The 23,785-nt window shown below is 43.7% G+C and overlaps 1 protein-coding gene across 1 annotated transcript; it reads left to right on the top strand.

Annotated features, from left to right (window-relative positions):
- The first annotated feature begins 5,042 nt into the window (after nt 1-5,042).
- On the top strand, nt 5,043-23,173 carry LOC150000413 (uncharacterized). The gene is made up of 5 exons (XM_090287879.1): nt 5,043-5,209; nt 5,674-5,757; nt 10,661-10,787; nt 11,966-12,061; nt 21,487-23,173. Exons 1-5 carry the CDS (start codon nt 5,141-5,143, stop codon nt 23,046-23,048), a joined length of 1,938 nt encoding a protein of 645 aa, XP_090144005.1. The 5' UTR covers nt 5,043-5,140; the 3' UTR covers nt 23,049-23,173.
- Nucleotides 23,174-23,785: the final 612 nt, after the last annotated feature.

The raw sequence follows: 23,785 nt of genomic DNA, 5'->3' as shown, positions 1-23,785 counted from the left end.
GAGGAAATAAGGAGATTAACTCAGATAGGAGCCTCGAAGGATGCAACTGGTAAGTGGAAACTCCCAGATGGGAGAGAGATGCTGAATAAGCAGGTCCTCAGGGAGATTATGATAACACTGCATCAAGGCAGCCATTGGGGACCTCAGGCTCTCTGTGACACAGTCCTCAGGCAATATGGGGGATTTGGAATTTATACAATAGCTAAGCAGATCTGTCATGGATGCCTCATATGCCAGAAGGTGAACAAACAGGCAGTACGAAAGATGCCAGCTGGGGGAAGGCCACCGGGACTCAGGCCCTTCCAGAGCATTCAGGTTGATTTTACTGAAATGCCAAAGGTGGGCCATCAAAAATTTCTCTTAGTTATAGTAGATCATTTCTCTGGGTGGGTGGAAGCCTTTCCGCTTCCATCAGCCACAGCAAGCAAGGTGGTTAAAATAATCCTTGAACAAATTATCCCCAGATTCGGCTTAGTCAAAAATATTGACTCAGACAATGGGAATCATTTTTCCTCCCAAGTGCTAAAGGGTGTTATGAGGTGTCTGGACATCAAATGGGAATATCATACCCCCTGGCACCCTCCTTCCTCGGGCAGAGTAGAACGCATGAACCAGACCCTAAAGAAACAATTGGCTAAACTGATCTTGGAAACCAAGTTACCATGGACTAAGTGTCTTCCATTGGCTCTCCTCAGGATCAGGACAGCTCCTAGGAAGGATACTGGGATATCACCCTACGAGTTCCTATATGGACTCCCTTACCTGGGGGGGGAGGACTGAGATACCCACCCTGGAGACCAAGGATCAGTTTTTAAAGAAACATATATATTGGCTATTACATCTACCCTTGCCTCTCTCAAGGTGAAAGGCCTCCTTGCTCAGACCCCACCACTCGAGTTCCCGGTTCACCGCTTCCAGCCTGGCGACAAGGTCCTGATCAAGTCCTGGAGAGAAGAGAAACTTCAGCCCAAGTGGGAAGGACTGTTCCAGGTGCTCCTGACCACTGAGACTGCCGTGAGAACTGCTGAAAAGGGGTGGACTCATTATACTAGGGTGAAGGGACCCCTAGAAGAAAAGGCAGAGGCTGAGTGGGAAGTAACCTCAGAGCAGGGAAGGGACCCTCTGAAGTTAACTCTCAGGAAAAAGTCATGTTCCCCAAGTGGGGGTGTGGGCCCTTTATAATGCTCTGCTGGATAACCGTCTCCTTCCAGGGCACTCTGAGCTGGGTCAGGCCGATAACCCTAATTATTAATGTAACTGAAAGTACAAATCCCCAAACCCTGAAGTTTGATGCATGCCAAGTTTTGTCTTGTGGGGACCTTACTTATCAACGCTGGCTATCATCTCAGGAGAAGTATCTCTGTCCCTATCTAGAAAACAATGGGATTCTTACATATTTAGGGAACGTCCCTTGTCCTACATGGGAGGATATTTGGTGGACAACTAACCCTAGTGGGCAAACGGCCGCTCCCCCTGAGCCAGTAAAACTGCTCCTGCCTAAAATAACTTTCAGCAAAGGAACTCCTCCCCCAAACTGCCAGCCTCTCCAGTGCAACCCTCTTTTTCTGACACTGAACCAGCCACAGTCCTTAAGTCAGGAACCCCATGTGGCTACCAGAGTTTACGGCCTAGGAGCTGATGTATCTGGCATAGATCCAGTAGGGTGGCTAGGTCTCTACTTAGTGACAACTACTCCTTCCCTAGAAAATCTAACTTCCCCCAGCCGGACCTCAGAAACACCTCAGAAAAGACCCCAGAATAATCCAGCCAAGGAAAAAGTTTTTGAGGTGTTAGATCTCAAACAGACCTTAGAGATAGAGACTGGATATGGGGACACAAATGCTTGGGTAGAATGGGTCAAATTTACTGTTAGATCCTTGAATAAAAGCAACTGTTATGCTTGTACCACAGGGAGACCCCAGGCACAGGTCGTACCATTTCCACTAGGTTGGGACTCTGACCCCTCGGGAATGGCCTGTATGCTCGCTCTCTACCAGGATGAGAATGCATGGGGAAATGAGACTTGCAGAAGCTTGTCTCTCCTCTTTCCCTCTATAGGGAGTAATGGGACTCAATCCCTCCCTCCATACTCAGTGGGACCCATGAATTACTCTTCTTGCCTCTCTAGGTGGGAAGCAAATTCGGGTACCCCTGTGGGAGAACTCCTAACATGCACTCATACCAGAAACGCGAGCCACCTTCACAGTGGGGCCGGCAACTATAGTCCCCTCCGAATCCCCAGAGCAGATGTCTGGTGGTATTGTGGGCAGAGGAGCCTCTGGAAAATCCTACCTGACAGGTGGAGTGGAACCTGTGCCCTGGTTCAATTGGCTATCCCATTTACCCTAGCATTTCCAAAACCGATCCAGACTGCCCCTGTTAGGAAAAAGAGGTCAATGGCGCCTGGTGGATCCTTTGATCCTCATATCTATATTGACGCCATTGGGGTTCCCAGAGGAGTTCCAAATGAGTTTAAAGCTAGAAACCAGATAGCAGCAGGGTTTGAGTCAGTGCTTTTCTGGTGGTCAACCGTTAATAAAAATGTTGATTGGATAAACTATATTTATTATAACCAGCAGAGGTTTATCAATTATAGTAGGAATGCCATAGAAGGAATCGCTCAACAATTAGATGCCACCAGTCGAGTGGCTTGGGAAAACAGGATGGCACTGGATATGATATTGGCAGAAAAGGGAGGTGTATGTGTAATGCTCAGGGGGTAGTGTTGCACCTTTATCCCTAATAATACTGCCCCTGATGGATCTATCACTAAGGTTCTGCAGGGACTAACTACCTTAGCAAATGAGCTAGCAGAAAACTCAGGTATTGACAATCCCATAACAGGATGGTTAGAAAACTGGTTTGGCAACTGGAAAGGAATGATCTCATCAGCTCTGGTATCCCTCATAGTGGTAGCAGGTGTCCTCACAGCTTTAGGCTGTTGTATTATTCCATGCGTCAGAGGTTTGGTTCAAAGGCTAATTGAGACTGCACTAACTAAACAGATGCCAGCAACTTTTCATAATCTCCTCCTCCGAGAGACCCAAGGGAATCCTAACTATGAGGAAGAAAGTCGAGAAATCCTCCTTAGATTTGAAGGGATTAATAGAATGGTTTGAGTAGTCAATTTTCCAAAAGAGACAGGGGGGAATTGTTAGAAACAAGGACATAGTGACTCCCAAACCAGTAAAAAGTCATTAGTAACAAAGGGCAAATGTAATTAGAGGATCTCTGAGAAGGGAGCTGACAGCACCGGCATATCTACAAACCACAGAAGGGGCAATTAGATAACCGTGTTAGATTGTAACTCCGGAGTAACCAGTAATGGAGAAACGGGGAAGAAGGAGAGGGGAGGGGGAGCTAATTGCGTTAGGGCAGGGAAGCTAATCGCTCTCACTTTAGGGCAGAGAAGATAATCACTTTAGGGTGGCAATTTTAGGGTGGAGAAGATAATCACTTTAGGGTGGCAATTTCAGGGTGGGGAAGCTAAGACTATAAAACCAGTTTCCTTTGTCTACTTGGCGCGCACATTCTCCTGGCTGTGGGGGTGCGCCCGGCTCTGCAGACTCGTGAATAAAGGCCTCGTTTTACTGCTCAAGTCCTGTGTCCCAGTTTTTATTGTGAGCGTTTCTCACAAAAGCACATCCTTAAGTGAGGAAAAATCCCAATAGTTACAATATTCCATTTTGGTAAAATTAGAGCAGCAGTGATCGACTGAGAGATTCGCATGGCGTTCAAAGGTCTGTTAAAAGATGCTCACCAAAATATTAATCGCTTATTTCTGTGTGGTGGCATCAAGTGAATTTTTCCTTTACTTAAAAAACATTATTAACCTTTTAAACGTTAGGAAAACTGAAAAAAGTTATCAGTTGGCTTCTCAGTGCATGGACTGCCCCTCCCCTCCCGCGCTGCCTGGGCCTCCTCCCTCCAGGCTCACCTGTGACCTGTGGAGGGCATCTGGCTGCCTCTCCCAAACGGGCCCCAGATCCCCGCGATCCTACACTTGGGTCTTTCCCATGATGTTTATCTTCTAAAATGTTATATAACTACGTTCATGGCTTATTGTCTGCTCCCTACCTCCCCCAAAAGTTCTCGGGAGCAGTGATCAATGAATGATCCTAGTTTTGTTCGCTGGCATATTTCCAGCTGCGCACAACTGGCTTGGCACATAGACTTGCGCAGAACGACTGGAGAGGAAATTCGTTTGATCTTGGAGGCTGTTACTTGCCTTACCATAACTTACGCAGATACTACAGAGCAACAAGATCCCGCCCTCAGCAACCCTCTCTTTCCTTACGGAGGAACCAGGAAACCAAGGCTCCACAAAACACCCAGGGCGGCGCCAATCCCGGAAGTGGGGTCTGGGGACCTGCAGGCTCGCTAGCGCGCAGACAAGCACCGAGAACTACACTTCCCAGAATGCTCGGGTCCTCGCCTGGGCTACATTTACCAGAGCTTTGAGCAGCAGTCACTGCCCCGCCCGCTGCCCCGCCCCTCCCGGATCTGCAGCCCCAGAGAGCGGCTTCCCCGGCAGTAGACCTACACGAGTCTCGACACGAGGTCGCCGTACGGCCGGGGAAGTTCCGGAACCCCCTCCCGTGGAGGGCGCCCGCGGGGGTACGGCGCCCAGAATCCCCAAGGCCTGGGTGAGGTGAGCGGCGGAGTGCCAGCGGGATAAGGGACGGAGAACCGGGACCTCAGGAGGGTGCGTGGCGCAGGCCGGATCGGCGCCAGGGGGGGGCCTTTGTGGGCGCGAGCGGGCCAAGCACCAGGCACCCCGGCTGTGTCCGCCCACCCCCCAGGAGCCGCGCCGCAGACGTCTCCTCGAACGCGAACGCGGCACTTCGTCTGCGTTGCCCGGGCCCAGCCCCGCTCCTGCTTGCTCCGGACCGGTCCCAGCGCACTACCCGCCTTGCTGCAGCTGGCTTTTGAGCCGGGTATCGGCCGTCAGTGAACGAGAGAAAAGGCGCTTTCTCCGCTCCGGGTTGCTGCTGCTCTCCCGGGTGGCGGGCGGAACGATGTGTTCTGCGCGAGGAGTGAGTTACTGGCTTCCCTCAGTGGCAGAATCTGGACTTTGAGCCGGGGCTTTGTTTTCTGTGCCCACTGCTCAGTGAGCCCCCGCCCCGGCCTAGGGAAGCGGATGTTGACCCTTCCTGAAGCAGTTTTCTCTAAACGTCTGGAAATTGACCCTGGGCGGGGGGAGGCAAAGGTGAGAAAAGCTGGTGATGGAGAAAGCTGTTTTGGGCACGCGGCGTTGGAGCCGTCGTGGGAGCCCCGGGGCCCCACCGGCTGCGTGAGCGCGCGAGTTGCTCCCACTCCGGACTCAGTTAGCTGATCTGGAAGGTGGGGCGCTGACAGTGCCCGCGGTGCTGCGGGGCCCGAAGATGCAGGCGCGGCCCAGCTGGCGGTGAGGCGCTGGTTCGCCGCTTCTGCCGCCACCGCTACTGCCCGGTGCCAGGTCCCGCTTCTCCTCGGAGCCAGCGGAAGGCTGGGGCCCGCGCCGGGTAGCCCCAGCCCTCCCTCTGGTCCCGTCTGCCCCTAGCTCCTCTGACTGCCCCCTGAGGGCTCGGGGTGGGGGGCGCTTTCAGGTGGCCTGAGGACTGGAGAGCTGTCGGGTCTGGGGTTGCGAAGTGGAAGGGGCTCCTCTCTCCCGGCTTCGTTTTCTACTCCCAGATCGGCCTTCTGGAGACTGCCCATCCACAGGGGGAGAGCCTGAGGGGGGACATGGCTCCTGAGCGGAGGGAAGCGAGCTCTCAGGTGAGGCCACTCTATCTCAGGCTTTAGAGACAGAGGGCTGTTGTTGATTTGTTTTTCTTTGTTTTCTGTTTTGCGTTTTCCCTCGAACTGAAGTTCTCCACCCAGTGCAATCTTCCCGAGGGTTTGGAGTCCTTCTCCCTTTGAAGAGTTATTCCTCCTTGGTGGATGTTGGATTCTGCAGTGAATGCTTGTCTCCTACCCCGAGTCCATGTCTTGTGTTTCCCTTTTCGTTCCCTAATAGACTCACTTTTATTCACTAATCTCAATTCACTGCATGATTACTAATTTGACAGGTAAGTGTCGCATGCTTTATATCACTTGGGGACAGAACAAACAATCGTGACACTTGGCAGAGTTCCCATCTGGCCCTGCCTCCTTGGCTCCCCCACACCTCCCTCCCTACCCTTGGCAAGAATGCTTTCCTTTTCCTTTCCACACGTGAGAGTCCTCCTGACACCTTCCCCAGGCTTCTCCAATCCATAGTTTGCTTTTTTCCTCCCTCTCAACTTTGCGGATCATGTGTTTTGCTTCTCCCACTCTCTTGACCTGCAGTTTTCATCCTTATGTGTGTGAATGAGGGAGGGACCCCACACTGGGAGCCAGTGCGAACACAGGATAGCCATATTGCAGCGGACACAGTTGGAGAGGTCTCTTGACTCCCAGGCAGAGAGAAGATTTCTCAGAAAGTGGCAGGGAGGGTTTCCTGGGATATCATAGTGGAGAGGCAGTGTACAGTGGTGAGGAGGTGGCTTCTGAGCCAGATTGCTGGGTTTGAACCCATGTCCTCCACTGCCCTTTATGGGCTTTGGGCAAATACCTCCACCTCTCTGTGCCTCTGTTTCCCCGCCTATAAAATGGTCATGTGAATTAATGCTTGGAGAGTGTTTAGATCAAGGATGGGTACAATATGTTGTCGTCACGGTAGCTGAGCGATGTTTTTCTAATAATAATACCACTGGTGTGCATTGGTAGATACTGCTATACAGTGTTCCTAGGACCCAGAAGTTCCTTGTCCTTTCTTTACTCATCTTCATCTAACAATCACAGGTTACGTTGCTGGGGAAGGTCCTCAAGGCTTTACCTTTTTTCTCACTCTCACAACAGTGCAGCAGTTGTTGTCCCTATTTTGCATGACAGGAAACTGAGGCTCAGGGAAGTCATATAACCTGAATTCAAATACAAGTGTGTGTGGGCTCTAAGTTCCTGCTTGTTAGCGCCCAGCCATTACTCTGGTGGTCTTTCAGAGTACAGGTCAGACCCTGCCATGTAGTACCAGGGCTCTTCCTCAGTGTGATGTTTTGAACCCATAACATTTGGTGGTGTTTGAGCTTCTGAGACTATGGCTAGGGCCTCCGTTGCATATGTGGGCTGCTTCTTTCTAAGGATTTGCCATTCTGTCCCAACAGAGCCATGTTGCTCTCTTGCCCAGAATCTTCTCCACCCTGTGTGTGAGTGAGTCTTGGGCTGCATTCTCCCTAACCTTGCCTGCTGCTCAGACGTCAGAGCTGTGTGGGCCTGTCTGTGAACTCAGGACTTTTATGACCAGAGAGCGAGTATACTGAGTACTGACTTTAAAAAAAACTTCAGTTATTGTCCTACCTCTGTCACTAGTAAATTATGTCACCTGAGCCTTCACTGCCTGGACCTCGTGTTCCTCATCTCATAAGTGAGGATTGAAGGAGGAGATAGTGTACAGTCCTGTCCAGCTGCACTTTGTCTTTCATTGTTCAATTTTATCATGTGTTTTTCTTCTCTAACAATTGGGTTTTAAGTTCTTTTGAAGACAAGATCATTTTTCATATTCCCTCATATGCCAATAAGTTATCTTATTATATATGTATTGCACACTCATGTTAAAAATTCAGAGAATAAAAAACACATATATAAAGAAGAAATTAAAATTACTCTTGCCCGATAATCACTGTTACCCCTTTGGTATGAGTCCCTCAGAATCATTTTTTTATGCATCTTTATGTATATATATATGTATGTATGTATTTTAACATTTTATTGTGGCAAAATATACATAAAATTTATCACTTCAATCCTTTTTGAGTGTATGATTCAGTGACATTCAGTGCATTCACATTGTTCTGTAACCATCACCACTGTTCATCTCTATTCAATGGATTATCTCATTATTTCCTAACCTGTGAGGTAGGCACTAACTGGCGGTTTGGCAGAGTGGATTTGAATGGAATCTTGGCATTCATGGATTGCAATTCCATCTCTTCCACTGAACAGCTGTGATATTGTGATTTATAGAATAAAATACATATTTGGTCTTCATCTCTGTTCTTGGTACATAGCTTCCAAAGCACTTCTTTTATTAAAAAAAATATATTTTATTGATTATGTTGTTACAGTAGTTCCAATTCTTTTCCCCCTTTGCTCCCCTCTGCCCCAGTACCACCTTTCCCTTCAGCAGTCCCACCCCACTTAGTTAATGCCCATGGGTCATGCATATAAGTTCTTTGGCTTCACCCTTTCCTATATTATTCTTAATTTCCCCTGTCTATTTTGTACCAACCGATTATGCTTCTTAATCCCTGCACCATTTCCCCATCTCTCCCCCTTCCCCCTCCCAGCTGATAACTCTCCAAATGAAACCATACTTATGATTCTGTTCCTATTCTGGTTTGCTTAGTTGGATTTTGTTTTTATTTTTTAGATTCAGTTGTTAATAGTTGTGAGTTTATTGTCATTTTAGTGTTCATAGTTTTGATCTTTTTCTTAAGTAAGTCCCTTTGACATTTCATATAACAATGGCTTGGTGATGATGAACTCCTTTAGCTTCAGCTTGTCTGGGGAGCACTTCATCTGTCCTTCCATTTCAAATGATAACTTTGCTGAATAGAGTAATCTCAGTTGTAGGTTGCTTTTCATCACTTTGAATACTGTTTGCCAGTCCGTTCCTGCCTGCAAAGTGTTTTCTGAGAAATCAGCTGATAGTCCTATAGGCACCCCCCTATAGACAACTCTCTGCCTCTCTCTTGCTGCTCCCAGGACTCTGTCTTTATCTTTCACCTTTGGCATCTCAATCATGATGCGTCCTGGTGGGGTTCCCTCTGGGTCCAGCTCACCCAGGACCCGCTGTGCTTTCCGGACCTGTATGTCCATCTCCTTTGCAAAATTTGGGAAGTTTTCCTCATTTTTTTCAATTCTTGCTTCCTCATTCTACACTGGTTGACTGTTATTTTCTTCCTTATGTTCCAAATCATTGATTTGAACCCCAGTTTCCATCCCTTCACCATTGGTTTTGTATGGGTTTTTCCTTCGTTTCACTTAGCATAGTCTTCACTTCTTCTCTTATGCATTTGCCATACTCAAGAATATTTGTCAAGCCTGTGAGCATCTTTATCACCAGTGTATTGAATTCTGTGTCTGTTACGTTGTCTGTCTCATCTTTTAGGTTGGCTATCTGTTCGTCGCTTAGTTCTCCCACTGGAACCTTGATCCCGTCCCCCTTTTGGGCCATATTTCTCTGTCTCTTCATTCTGACAGGCTCCTGTGTTTGTTTGCCTCAGCATCCCAGGTAGAGCTGTTGCTCCTGTTACGTTGTAAGGGGCGGAGCCTTAGGGATTCATCTGTACCTGGCGACCTATTTCACCACATTGTGGCACTGTATGTGGGGGAGGGGTCTGAGAGGGAACAATGCTGCTTGCCCAGCACTTGCCCCTTTTCCAGGCACTTTTTCCACTTCTATATGGGACCAGCGCCTCTCTAGCTGCTGCCCTGGCTATCGTTCCCAGAGTGGGTGGGTCTGCGGACATTCTAGGACTTTGGGGACCCTTTAAACAAGCGGACTCTGCTGAGAGTTTGGCAGTTTCTTCCTCTGCGCCAGCCCCCACTGGTCTGCACAGTCAGAAGCAATGATGCTTGATTTTACCTGGTGCTGGGACTGTGAGCTGCGAGATCCGGTGAGGAGCTGGGTGCGCTCTTCAGGTGTCCCTCCTGACTTTTTAAAATGTGTGACTCTGCTTTCTGCCAGCCTGCCGCTATTGTCGCCACCACACCGCGTCCTCTCTGCCCACGCTGCGCCCCTCCTACCTGTCTGGATGAATATTTCTTCTTTATATCTTTGTTTGCTAGACTTCCATGCAGTTTGATTTACTGGAACTTCTGGTTGTTTCTAGTTTTGAGGTAGTTGTATTCCTTCTTAGTTGAGGAGGGAGACATAGCATGTCTGTCTATGCCTCCATCTTGGCCTAAAGTCCAAAGCACTTCTAATTCCCTAAGTGATTAGTAATAGCTGGGTTTTTTTTTTTTTTTAATCTGAAATAATTTCAAGGCAATAAAGGTGAAATGGCATGTTTTGTTACTTCTAACCAGCCCTTTCGATCACACCAGAGTTTATATGAATGAGGTGACTTGAGGTTTGGGGCTGGTTGCCAGAGAAACCAGCCCTGATGAGAGGGTCGGAACCTTCAGCCTTCCACTCCCTGCCTGCCTCAGTCTGAGGGGTGAATCAGTCCTTCCTGTGTAATGATTTAATCGGTCATGCCAATGATTTCATCCATTGTGCCTTCATAATGAAGCCTTCATAAAAACACACAAGGACAGGGTTCTGAGAGTTGCTTGATTGGTGAATGAACATAGATAAGTTCAAGGAGAGTGGCAGGTCCAGAGAAAGTGTGGAAGCTCCATGCCCCTCTCCCAAAGGCTGCCCTGTGCATCTCTTCACTGGCTCTTGCAGCATTATATTCATTTATAATAAACCAGTAATCTAGTAAGTAACTTGTTTTTCTGAGTTCTGTGAGCAGCTGAAGCACAGTAACCAAACCTGAGGAGTAGGTTGTGGAAATCTCTGAGTAAGTGTTTCATGGTAACCCACCTACCTCCCCACCGCCGCCTTCTTCCCTCTGATGGGTTCCTGGTGAGCTAGGATGGCTTGTCGTGGCAGGTGTCCGTGACGTTCGAGGATGTGGCCCTGCTCTTTACCCGGGATGAATGGAGAAGGCTGCGTCCTTCTCAGAGAAGCCTGTACCAAGATGTGATGCTGGAGAACTACAGTAACCTGGTCTCGCTGGGTGAGGACATTTTCCCTGTGGATGCAGAATTTAGAAATGGGGTGACTCAGCACCCATTTCCCTGGATAAAAGCTGAGGGTCAGAAGCTTCAGCTGAGTTTTTTCCGAGGATTGCACAGTTGGCTCTCGAAAAATAAATATGAACAACCTTTCCCCGTTATGGACTTGCCCAGGAACAGCACAGTCTGCACAGTTACATATTAGAGATTCCCGCCCACTTCAGGCATCATTTCCCCACTATGATTCTTCTGTGTTTGGTTGCTCACCTCCGCAGAAAGCACCCCTCAGCCATCTTCATTGACATATACCACTTGCCTTCCCCAGTTCTCTCTTCCAGTCTAGAAATTGGGGTAACTTGGCACCTGATTTCCTGGATAAGAGCTGTGGGTTGTCTGATAAATTATCACTGAGTTTTGCTGTGAGACTCCTTATGGGATCTTTACAAATAATTCTTAAAATGTATTCCCCCCAAACACATGGAATTGCCTTATGGATGAGAATGAAGGAGGTGGTATCGATAATCGTCCCCTTCCCTCTGTATAATTGCACATTAGAAGTTTCTTCATGGTTCAGGCATTATTTCCTTGCAACAATTTTTTTGTTTGGTTTCTTTGCCCGTCTCAACAGAGGGCTTTGTTATATCTCTGGACCTACCATTTCCCTTTCTCACTTGTTTTTCCCAGGGACCAGGAAGAAATATTTTAGGTTTTGTGGGCCACATATGGTTTCTGTAACATGTTCTGCTTTTTTCAACCACTCTGTTCAAGGACCATATGCAAACAGACAGTGATCTAGATTTCACCTGTGACCCAAAGTTTGCTGACTGCTGACATTTGAAAGGGAGTCAGAGTGTTTTCTCATTTTAAACATAGATACCTGTTAACAAATTTTAATTGTCTATACATTTAACACATTCTGTCTTCTATAGAAAGCCAATGGTGCCCTATTAATCAAGGCAGTATGTTTTGTGCTATTTCCCTAATATACAACTAATTATTATGTAGTAGGGTCCTATAAGTCCCTTCCTTTTTCCTAACACCTCTCATGTCATGGGGGCACAGCTTGAGCACCCACTGAGGCTTTTTAGACCCTCCCCTCAGTTTTCCACTCAGATATGGGATAGCTCTTTGTGTCAAAACAAAACCAAGCCTTTTCCTTTTCCTTTTTGTTTGTGAGCAGGACTCCCATTTCCCAAACCAAAAGTGATCTCCCTGTTGCAGCAAGGAGAAGAGCCCTGGAAGACAGAGGAAGAATGCACCGGAGGCTCCTGTATCGGTGAGTGGGACTGAGGGTCCCGGGTATCTTGCAGGCAGCGGTCTGGTTAACGAGCAGATGGCGTGGCCTGTGGACGATGGTCAGGAAAGTTCTCCAGGGTTCTTATTCCTCAGGAAGTGCTGGAGAAGGGGATGCTGAGGATCCCAGACACAAGTGTCCTCTTTTTCCCTGGCAATCATTTCACAAATGAATCCATCAGGATCTTTTTGTTCTTCCCTGTTTCAGAGGAGGGCAACATCCTCATGTGTTCATTCAGCAAACATAGTGTATTTAAGGACTTGCAAGTAGCTAACTCTGACTGAGGCTCAGGGTATGTACATAGGGGAAGAAGGAAACGAAGAAGGAAAAAATTTTAGAAAATTGAATGGGGGCCCTGTTATAAAGTGCTTTGATGTTGTTCTTAGAGATGTGAACTTTCTGATCGGTGACTGCAGAGGATTTTAAGCAGAAGAATTATATGGTCCTTGATATTTTAGGAAAATTGGGCTGAATCAGTAAAATTTAATGTCCTTCAGTAGAGGCACAGCCGAAGAAGCTGTGGTTTATCCCTACTCTGGCATAGGGTTATAAAGAGAGCACCAGGCGTGGACAGACCTCCCTCTAAGGCACACCAAGGACTAAAGCAAGTTCTGGAGCATTGTTATGATGTTTAAAGAAAATTATGTGGGTGTTTGTCTACACGTATAACATGCAGATAAGTACAGAAAGGTTAGGGGCACAGTTTAGCTGGTAGCAGTTACTTTTGGAATGGGATTGAGAATGGGTGGGATGGAAGGGGATTCATTTATATGTAATCTTTTAACTTTTCACAAATAATAATTCATGAAGTTCTTAATGATTTGAAGTTAATAGGAATGATCACTTATGAAGTACTGTATGGGATAGATTTAAAGTGAGGCAAAACTAGATACGAGAAGCTTCTGGAGACTAGTGCATACTGTAGGTAAGCTGTAACTAGGCCTGGATGAAGGCATGTGCAATGGGTTCAGCAAGGAAGAGCAGAGGCCCCTTGCTAAGGGTATAGGACGAGTTTTGTATGGCATGGGTTCATTTGAGATGGGAGTGAAATACTCAGTAGAGACTGCCAATGGGCATTTATATAAGGTACACGGCATTGGAACTCAAGGGTCAGGAGCCATTGGTACTAAGGGAGCATTGGAACCCTTAAGTGACCAGGCGAGGGAACAGAGCAAAGGAAAGAATCCCAAGAAACTTGAGCATTTACGAGGTGGATTAAGAAAAAAGAATTGGGAGAGGGATAAGAGGGGCGGCTGTGGTGGAGGTTGGGGACAGAAGGACGCAGGCCCTACCTTCATGGAGCTTACCCTCGAGTGGGAGATAGGTGTTGTGAACTGAGCGCACAACGTGTGGAGTGATGGATTCCGGCCAGGACCTTGTGGGGATGATACATAGTGCTGAGAATGGAGACCAGGAGGGGTGGTATTAGCCAAGGCTTCCCTGAGGAAGGGGGGATCCGAGCACAGGGAGGAAGAACTATTCCAGGTATAGGACAGCGTGTGTGAGCATCCAGGGAAAGGAGGCCAGGTGTGCAGATGGGAGCAAGCAGGGAGAGGGGTGTCAGTCCTGCCACTGGGTGCAGGCTAAGCCTGGCTGAACTGTCAGGAGAGAAGAAGGAATCGCTCTCCTCTCACACACCTCCGTACCTCTCCTCCACGTGGGAGTCTCCCTTCTCGAGAGATGTGAGCCTTCTTTGGATTAAACGGAATAGAATGTGTGGCTGGAATCCAAAGCTGTCCAGAGAAGAGAGACACCGGGGCCACCTGGTGATGGGTCAGGTCCTCAGCCGCGTCCTGGGTTTGAGGAGACCTCTGGAAGGAAAACAGAGTGTCTGAAGGAAGGAAGGACATCAGATCTGAGCAGTATGTGTGTGCCTCAGGGATGCAAGTCAGATGGGACGTCCTGGGAGTGTTGGAGTGTGGTTGTGTCTGGCCTGCATCTCTGGCTAGTCCCCATATGCCTGGACTGAAGTGGCCTTAGAACAGCGCCCCTTCCCAGGAGGAGTTCTCTGCCCCATGAGTTTGGAAGTAATGCAGTGTTATCTCTAGACCAGAACCAAAAACCTACCCTTTGAACAGCCAGTGATGGAAGAGCTTATGCTCCCAGGGTGGGACTCCTAGTTTCCTCAAAATGTACTTTAAAAAAATTATTTTTGTTTCAAAACTATTCACAATAGGAAAAAACAAACAAGAAAAACTGTGTCATCCTGAGGTGTGTGTGTTTTAAACTAAGAGATGGGAGGAGGTGGCTCAGTGGCTGTGCATCTCAGCTGAGTTCCTTGCTTAAGAAATGTGTCCTAAGTCTAATCACTGAGGTTACACGTCCTGGAAGATTTATAATAAGAATGTGATTATATACAAACTTGTGCATCCCAGGAGTTTGGTTTATACCCAAGTGTGGACATGTTCTTGAAATCTGAAATTTAAAAATCCAGGGATGATCTAGGTAAGTAAACCATTACCTACAATGGATAAGTATCTTTCCTATCTTTTTCTCATCCTGTGTTATCTTAGTGCAGGAAGCCATGTCAGGCAGACTGAGCCTGCACAGGGTGGCCACCTTGGGGCATGGTGGGCTGCCTTCCACTCCCCCAGGTTTGCTGGGGCTGCCGTGCACAGAGAGTAGGGTGTCTTTTTCTATTTTGCACAAAGGTGATGTTAGGGCGAGCAGCCCAGTGAAATAGCATGCAGTGGTTTTATTTATGTAGTCAATGTCTTACAAGGTGGAAGTGGAGCCCAAATACTCCATAGTTGTGATAACATGTTTGAGTTAGTCTTGTTCTTGTTCCCTGACTTCCCAACAAAGACTCCAGCATGGGCCCTGTACCTCCCTTCTGCCACTGACATCCACTGTCCTTGTAGCTGCCAGAATGACTTATTTAAAAAGCAAGTAAGGTTATCTCACTCCCATGCTCAAAACCTCTAGTGCAGCGGTTCTCAACCTGTGGGTCGCGAGCCCTTTGGGGGTCAAACGACTTTTTCACAGGGGTCACCTAAGACCATTGGAAAACACATGTATAATTACATATTGTTTTTGTGATTAGTCGCTCTGCTTTAATTATGTTCAATTTGTAACAATGAAAATACATCCTGCATATCAGATATTTACATTACAATTCATAACAGTAGCAAAATTACAGTAATGAAGTAGCAACGAAAATAATTTTATGGTTGGGGGTCACCACAACATGAGGAACTGTATTAAAGGGTCGTGGCATTAAGAAGGTTGAGAACCACTGCTCTGGTGGCTCCAAGGAGCACATCCAGTCCCCAGCATGGCCTTCAGAGGCCTACATGGCCTGGCCCTTGCTGCCTCTTCACCTTCACTTCCTTCCACTCTGCACTTTATTTGATGACTCTGATGCCTCCGGCTGCCTTGCAGTTCTTGGGACAGGCCACGCAGGCTCCCACCTCAGGGCCTCTGTACTGGTGTTTTCTTCTGTCAGACCATTCTTTCTGACAGCCACAAGCCCATATGGCTCAACCCCTCGTGTTCAAAAACACAGCGCATTGCCCTCCTTATTCTTTTTATTAAAAATAAAAATTATTAAACATTTTTTTTAATATTCAATATTATTTTCTATTAGTTTCAGATGTATAGTGTAGTGGTTAACAATCATATACTTTACAAAGCGTCCCATCTGATTTTTTGATGATCTGACACCATACAAAGTTATTATAATATTATTGACTATATGTCCTGTGCTTTACATGCCTATAACTATTATGTAACTACCAATGTGTACTTCTCAATCCCTTCATATTTTTAACCAGTCCTCCAAACCCTTCAATCTCCCTCTTCTCTGGCCACCATTAATATGTTCTCTGTATCTACGAGTCTCTTTCTGTTTTATCTTGTTCTTTAGATTCTACACATAAATGAAATCATATGGTATTTGTCTTCCCCTGACTGACTTATTTCACTTAGCATAGTACCCTTGAGGTCCATCCACGGCTGTTACAAATGGTAAAATTTAATGCCTTTTTTTTTGTTTTTTTGATTTTTTGGCTAAGTAATATTGCATTGTATATATGCAAAACTTCTTTATTCACTCATCTATTGATGGGCACTTGGGTTGCTTCCATAGCCTGGCTATTATAAATAACTCTGCAACGAACATAGGGGTGCATATATTCTTTGAAATTAGTGTTTTGAATTTCTTTGGATATATACCCAGAAGTGGAATCACTGAGTCATAAAGCAGTTCCATTTTTAATTTTTTGAGTAAGCTCCATACTGGTTTCCACAGTGGCTACATCTGCATTCCCACCAGCAGTGCATGAGGGTTTCCTTTTCTCCACATCCTTGCCAGCACTTGTTTGCTGACTTATTAATGATAGCCATTCTGACAAGTATGAGTTGATATCTCATTGTGGTTTTAATTTGCATTTCTCTGATGATTATTGACGAGCATTTTTTCATACATCTTGGCCCTCTGCATGTCCTCTTGGAGAAATGTCTATTAAGGTCTGCCGCCCATTTTTTTATCGTTGTTGTTGTTGTTGGTGTGTGTGTGTGTGTGTGTGTGTGTGTGTTGAGTTTTATAGGTTCTTTATAAATTTTGGATATTGACCCCTTATCAGAATGTATTAGTGAATATGTTCTCCCATTCAGTTGGTTGTCTTTTTCATTTTGTTGAAGTACAAAACTTTTTAGTTTAATGTAGTGTCATTTGTTAATTTTTTTCTGCTGTTTTCCTTGCCCAAGAAGCTATATCAGAAAAATAATACTAAGAGAAATGTTCAAGATTTTACTGCCTGTGTTTTCTTCTAGGAGTTAAGCCTTTAACTCATTGTGAGTTTATACTTGTATGAGGGTGGACAAAAATAAAGAAAAAGAAAAACCCAAGAAACAAAAACAAAAAAAACGGAATTATCTTCTGGAGTGTGGGCCCTTTGTAGGACAGGCTTCCCATTTGTATCAGTGTACCAGCTGGCATTGTTGTGAGATGCTGTGTTTGGCTTCAGTGAGTTGTTTTGAAGACTCCTTCAATGCATTTGCCCATTCATTTCATCATGGGTGATTCACTAGTGTACCTACCAATACTGTGCTCAGTGTTCTGCAATTTTTGACCAAAAACAGCATGACCCCTATGCCTCACCCTCCCTATTCACTCAGCCTCACCCTGCCCAACTTCTTTTGGTTTCCCTGGATGAGAAAAGTCCTCAAAGGGAAACGTTTTGCCGATGTGGAAGAGGTGAAAGAAAAATTGTCAGAAGCACTAAAGGACATCAAAATTGATGAGTTCAGAAACTGTTTTGAGTAGTGGAAGAAACATTTTGATGGAGGTATTGCATCAAATGGAGAGTACTTTAAAGGTGACTGAATTTAAACATATAAGAATAAATACACATTTTTTATAAATAAATTCTTGGTTTTGTTGGGGAGTCCGCCTTTGTATGATCAATGGATGCAGAAAAATCATTTGATGAGGTTGAGCACCCATTTATGATAATAACTCAGCTAAGTGGAAATAAAGGGAATATAAATACAATAAAGACCATTCATGACAGAAGTGGAGATAAAGGGAACATATCTCAATATAATAAAGACCATACATGATAAACCCACAGCTAACATCACACTCAGTAGGCAAACTAAAAGCATTTCCCTTAAGATCACGAACAAGACAGGACGTCCACTTTTACCACTCTTATTCAACATACTATTGGAAGTCCTAGTCACAGCAATCAGACAAGAAGAAATAAAAGGCATATGAATTGGAAAAAAAAGTAAAACTCATTATTTGCACATGGCATAATACTGTATATGAAGGATCCTGATTCCCAGTCAGGGCACATGACTAGGTTGCACGTCAGGTCCCCAGTTGGGGGGCGCGAGTGAGAAGCAACCACACAGTGATGTTTCTCTCCCTCTCTTTCTCCTTTCCCCTCTCTAAAAATAAATAAATTTTATAAAAAAGAATCCTAAAAATTCCACCATAAAACTACTAGAACTGATAAATGCATTCAGTAAAGTAACAGGATACAAAATTAATATCCAGAAAGGGAAATTAAGAAAACAGTTCCATTCACAGTTGCTTCAAAAAGAATAAAATGCCTAGGAATGAACTTAACAAAGGAGCCAAATACCTGTTCTCAGAAAATTATAAGACGCTGAGGAAGATAAAAATAAATGGAAATATATACTGTGCTCATGGATAGGAAGAATTAACATTGTTAAAATGCCCATTCTGTCCAAAGCAATCTATAGATTGAATGCAGTTCCTATCGAGATACCAATGGTGTATTTCACAGAACTAGAACAAATAATCCAAAAGTTTACATGGAATCAGAAAAGACTGAATAACCACAGCAATCTTGAGAAAGGAGAACAAAGTTGGAGGAATCACACTTCCTGATATCAGACTATACTACAAAGCTATAGTAATCAAAACAGCATGGTAATGGCACAAAACAGACATAGATCAATGGAACAGAATAGAGAGCTTAGAAATAAACCCACACCTATATGGTCAAGTAATATTTTACAAAGGAGGCAAGAACATATAATGGGGTAAGGATAGTCTATTCAATAAATGGTGCTGGGAAGACTGGACATGTAAATGCAGGAAAAGGACACTAAATCACTTTATACCACATACTCTAGGAATTTACCCATTTTATCAAGATTGTTCAATTTGTTGGCTTATAGTTATTCATAATGTTTTCTAATAATCCTTTGTATTTCTGTAGTGTTGCTTTTCTTTCATTCCTGATTTTATTTGGGTCCTCTTTTTCTTCATGAGTGATTAAATATTTACCAATCTTTTTTATCTCTTTGAAGAACTAGCTCTTCCTTTCTTTGATCTGTGAACACATGGAGCTTCTTAGAGAGTGGTGTGCTCAGAGAGGACATGGAAGCTCTACCATTTTCTCATACCTTGCCCCACTCATGTCTTCTGTCTGGCTGTTACTGAGTTATATTCTTTTATAATAATTTGTTGATCTAGTGAGTAACATGTTTTTCTGAGTTCTGTGAGCTACTCTAGCAAATTAGTTGAATCCAAGGAGGGCGTAGTGGGAACCTCTGAGTACTATAAGTCAGTAGTTGGTCAGATGATAAATTGGGCTTTTCACTGGTGCCTGAAGTGGGTGGGTGTATAGTCTTGTGGGATTGAACCCTTAACCCGTGTATCTGATGCTCTCTCCAGGTAGTGTCAGAATTGAGTGGAATTTTAGGATACTCAGCTGGTGTCTGAGAATTGCTTGGTGTTGGTGTGAGGACTGCTCCTCCCATCCCCAACACACACATTGGAATTGGGTGCAGAAATTTAATATCCCAGGCAGACAACTTGAAACAATATTGTTGATTTTGTTGGGTATAATAAGAGTATGTATTGATATTTACAGTTATTAGAAATGTGTTCTGAAATGTGGATGAAATGGTATAATATCTGGGAGTTACTTTAGCATACTCTAGTGGAAGAGATGTGGAGTTTGTATTAATGTGCTCATCCTCCTATAATAAAGTACCGCAAACTGTATAGTTTAAAACAACAGAAATGTATTGTCTCCAATTTCTGGAGGCTAAAAGTCCAAAATCAAGGTATTGTCAGGACCATGCTCCCTCTGAGACTCTGGGTAGAATCCTTCCTTGTCCGTTCCCAGCTTCTGGTGGTGGCCGGCAGTCTTTTTTCCTTGGTTTGCAGTTGCATCGCTCCAGTCTTTGCTTGTGTTGTCAGTTGGTGTTTCTCGCATGTGTCTTCACATGGTCTCCTTTCTTTGTATGCCTGTGTCCGAATTTTTCCTTTTTATAAAAACACTAGACATACTGGATTAGGACCCATCTTAATGACTTCACCTTAACTTGATTAAATCTGCAAAGGAGTCCTTTAAATGGTTACCTCTAGCCCAAGAGAAAATGCCAAATTATGTGCACAGTCATTCCCCTGGCAAAATTTATTATCCAATGTATTGTGTTCTTGTTCAGTTTTAATATTTATTGAAATCAATTTTTTTAGAGATTTTATTTATTTATTTTTAGAGAGAGGAAGGGAGGGAGAAAAAGGGAGAGAAACATCAACATGAGAGAGAAACATCGATTGGTTGCCTCTCCCATGCCCCCAACTGGGGACCTGGCCCACAACCCAGGCATGTATCCTGATCAGGAATTGAACTTGTGACCTTTTAGTTTGCAGGACAACACCCAACCTACTGAGCTACACCAGTCAGGATGAAATCAATGATTTCTTAGTCCTTTTTTACTTTTATGCCTACCTTATTCTTTTTCAAAATTTATTTTTAGCATTTTTTTTAGAGGGGAAGGCAGGGAGAAAGAGAAAGAGAGAAACATTGATTGGCTGCCTTCTCTAGGTACCCAGCTCAGGGTTGAACCTGCAGCCCAGGCATGTGCCCTGACTGTGATTCAAACCAACTACCTTTTGGTTTGTGGGACAATATACAACCAACTGAGCAAAACTGGCTGGGGCTATGCCTACCTTATTCTTGATTTTTGACTTTTTCCTACTTTGCTTGCACAGTCTGTCATGGTTGATGCATGAGCAAGTCTGCTTTCCTATCTCATACCTTTTGGTTTCATGTCAGCCTGTGACATGATTAATTCAATAATGCCTTCCTGTTTGAACTGTCCCTGAAACCCTCCTACCACTGGGTAATGCACTGATCTATAAGGCAGTTTATATAAGTGTTTGAATCGTGTGTGTGTGTGTGTGTGTGTGTGTGTGTGTGTATGTGTGTGTGAAATTAATATATTAATAATTGAGACTCTTTGACATTTTTCAAATTAAGAATATATAAGTAATTAAAGAAGATCAACAAAACATTTTGTATGTATTTTGGATGCCACCAGGAAAATCTAGAGGTAAACAGGGCATGCTAATTTCTTGTGAAGAACCCTTATGGGAGAAAAGGAAAATAAGATATATTTAGATAATATAATGTTTTAAAACACTGATAAGTGCTATAGTAAGTGGAATGAACTATGGAAACTCAGAGTCAAGAAAAGACTCAGTTAATTTTTAAACTGAATCTAAAGGATATAAAGGAATTTGGCATGAGGGAAAGGGAAGAAGATTTTGCAGGTTCGGAATGATTACATAAAGAAGAGAGATATCATGAAGATAATTTAGGAGTCTGTCATGGGCTTTGGACTCTGATCCCAGACTGCCTTTCCCAATTCATGCTCTCCTTTTCTGTATTGACCAGTTCTCTTGGTTACTTACACTCACCCTTTTAAAAAATGGAATTGTTACATTATTTTTTCCTACCCTAGTACTTCCACTCTCATTGATTATTTCTCTATACTGCTTAAATTTTCTAAAAACTTACTTTTTGAACAGATACCAAGATCTTATTTAAATATAATTTATTCACTTATTCTATACATTTTGTCTGTTTCCAATGCTGTATCACATGAAACATCTTGTTATTTTTTCCCTCGTCCAGGATGGAAGAGCAGTCATAAAACCACAAAGTCAACTCAAACGCAAGATTCATTTCAGGAACTGATAATGAAAAGATCCAAAAGAAATGGACCCTGGGACTTCAAATCAGAAAACCCCTGCATATATGGAAACAGATTAGAGAGGAAGCAGAAGAAAAAAGAGAATGTTCAGATACTTTCAGTCACCCAGAAAAATATTTTTATTGTAGAAAGAAGGCATAAAAATACTGATTTTGGCCAAGATGTCATCCGAAAGTCAGTCCTTATTAGGCAGCAGATGGTTCCCAGTGGAAAAACATCACCAAAATGTGAAATACAAGGAGACAGCTTCAAAAAGAATTTAAATTTACTTAATCAACCAAAAAGCAACACAGCAGAGAAACGCTATAAATGTAGTATCTGTGAGAAAACCTTTATAAACACCTCATCACTTCGTAAACATGAGAAAAACCATAGTGGAGAGAAATTATTTAAATGTAAAGAATGTTCCAAAGCTTTTAACCAAAGTTCAGCTCTTATTCAACATCAAATAACCCATACTGGAGAGAAACCCTATGTTTGTAAAGAATGCGGAAAAGCCTTTACTCTTAGTACATCCCTTTATAAACATCTAAGAATACATACTGTGGAGAAATCATACAGATGTAAAGAATGTGGTAAATCTTTCAGTCGAAGGTCAGGCCTTTTCATACATCAAAAAATCCATGCTAGAGAAAACCCCTATAAATATAATCCAGGTAGGAAATCATCTAGTTGTAGCACATCTCTTCCTGGGTGTCAGAGAATTCATTCCAGAAAGAAGTCCTATTTATGTAACGAATGTGGCAACACTTTTAAGTCTAGCTCGTCCCTTCGTTATCATCAGAGAATTCACACAGGAGAGAAGCCTTTTAAATGCAGTGAATGTGGGAGAGCCTTTAGTCAGAGTGCATCTCTCATTCAACATGAAAGAATTCACACTGGAGAAAAGCCCTATAGATGTAGTGAATGTGGAAAAGGCTTCACTTCTATTTCACGACTTAATAGACACCGAATTATTCATACTGGTGAGAAGTTTTATAATTGTAATGAATGTGGTAAAGCCCTAAGTTCCCACTCAACACTTATTATTCATGAAAGAATTCATACTGGAGAGAAACCATGTAAATGTAAAGTGTGTGGGAAAGCCTTCAGACAAAGTTCAGCTCTCATTCAACATCAGAGAATGCATACCGGAGAACGACCCTATAAATGTAATGAGTGTGGGAAAACATTCAGGTGTAATTCATCCCTTAGTAATCATCAGAGGATTCATACTGGAGAGAAACCATATCGATGTGAGGAATGTGGGATATCTTTTGGCCAAAGTTCAGCTCTTATTCAGCATCGGAGGATTCACACAGGAGAGAAACCCTTTAAATGTAATACATGTGGGAAGACTTTTAGACAAAGTTCATCACGTATTGCCCATCAGAGAATTCATACTGGAGAGAAACCTTATGAATGTAGTACATGTGGAAAACTTTTCAACCACAGGTCATCTCTTACTAATCATTATAAAATTCATATTGAAGAACGCTCCTAGAAAGTAGATGTACATGTGTGAAAGCCTTAAACCAAAGCTTATCAGAATATATGAGAGTGATGGAGTAAATGTAATGGGTGCATAAAAACCTTTCTATATTTCAGTCATCAGATATTAAAATTCCAAGGCTAGGTAATGAGGAAAGTGGAAAGTGTTCACATTTGTCACTTTTTAAGTAACTTGAAATGAATTCACAACAGGAGCATTGACTGGGCAGTTGTAAGATAAAAGAATTGTTTTATCTCTACAGCAATGTACACTAGGTATCATGTGATTGTCAGTAACATCTGGGCCTGTGTATGCTGGATTCTCATGAAAAAAACTGGTAACACTTCTGAAAATATCACTTTAATAGCATATAAAAGATGTGATCTAAGAAATTATACATTTCTAGAGAAGGACCAAATAAAAGGTAAAAATAACTGTAAACTATGTCTCAGTTTATGGGGTTTGTCCTTTTTCCTGACCTGATGTCAAGCTTTGTGCATGGATTTCATTTAAAAATAGAAATAAAAGCATTTTCTCCCTTTGTTATAGTAATTGCTGGGAGTTGGGCATTTTCTACCCAATTTGTAGTTCTGTTCTCAGAATATTTTTCTCTGAAGTTATTCATTGTGAAAGTATACCTGCCATCTACTGTGAGCTTTCATCTTAGATACATTAAATGGAAAAGTTAGCAATTATTTCAAGTTTAAAGCTATTAACATATATGGCTTTAAATATATATGTAGAGATAT

This window comes from Furipterus horrens, unplaced genomic scaffold, assembly GCF_987537825.1.
Source record: "Furipterus horrens unplaced genomic scaffold, mFurHor1.1.pri manual_scaffold_10, whole genome shotgun sequence".
NCBI classification, from domain to species: Eukaryota; Metazoa; Chordata; class Mammalia; order Chiroptera; family Furipteridae; genus Furipterus; species Furipterus horrens.
This window is presented reverse-complemented; position numbering and strand designations above follow the sequence as displayed.

What these genes read in the sequence shown, in the direction of transcription:
- LOC150000413 (XM_090287879.1), top strand. Translation starts at nt 5,141, where the DNA reads ATGTTGACCCTTCCTGAAGCAGTTTTCTCTAAACGTCTGGAAATTGAC. An exon ending in GGAGGGAAGCGAGCTCTCAG is followed by an intron (nt 5,758 to 10,660) that starts GTGAGGCCACTC and finishes TTGTCGTGGCAG; the next exon opens with GTGTCCGTGACGTTCGAGGA. An exon ending in CAGTAACCTGGTCTCGCTGG is followed by an intron (nt 10,788 to 11,965) that starts GTGAGGACATTT and finishes GTTTGTGAGCAG; the next exon opens with GACTCCCATTTCCCAAACCA.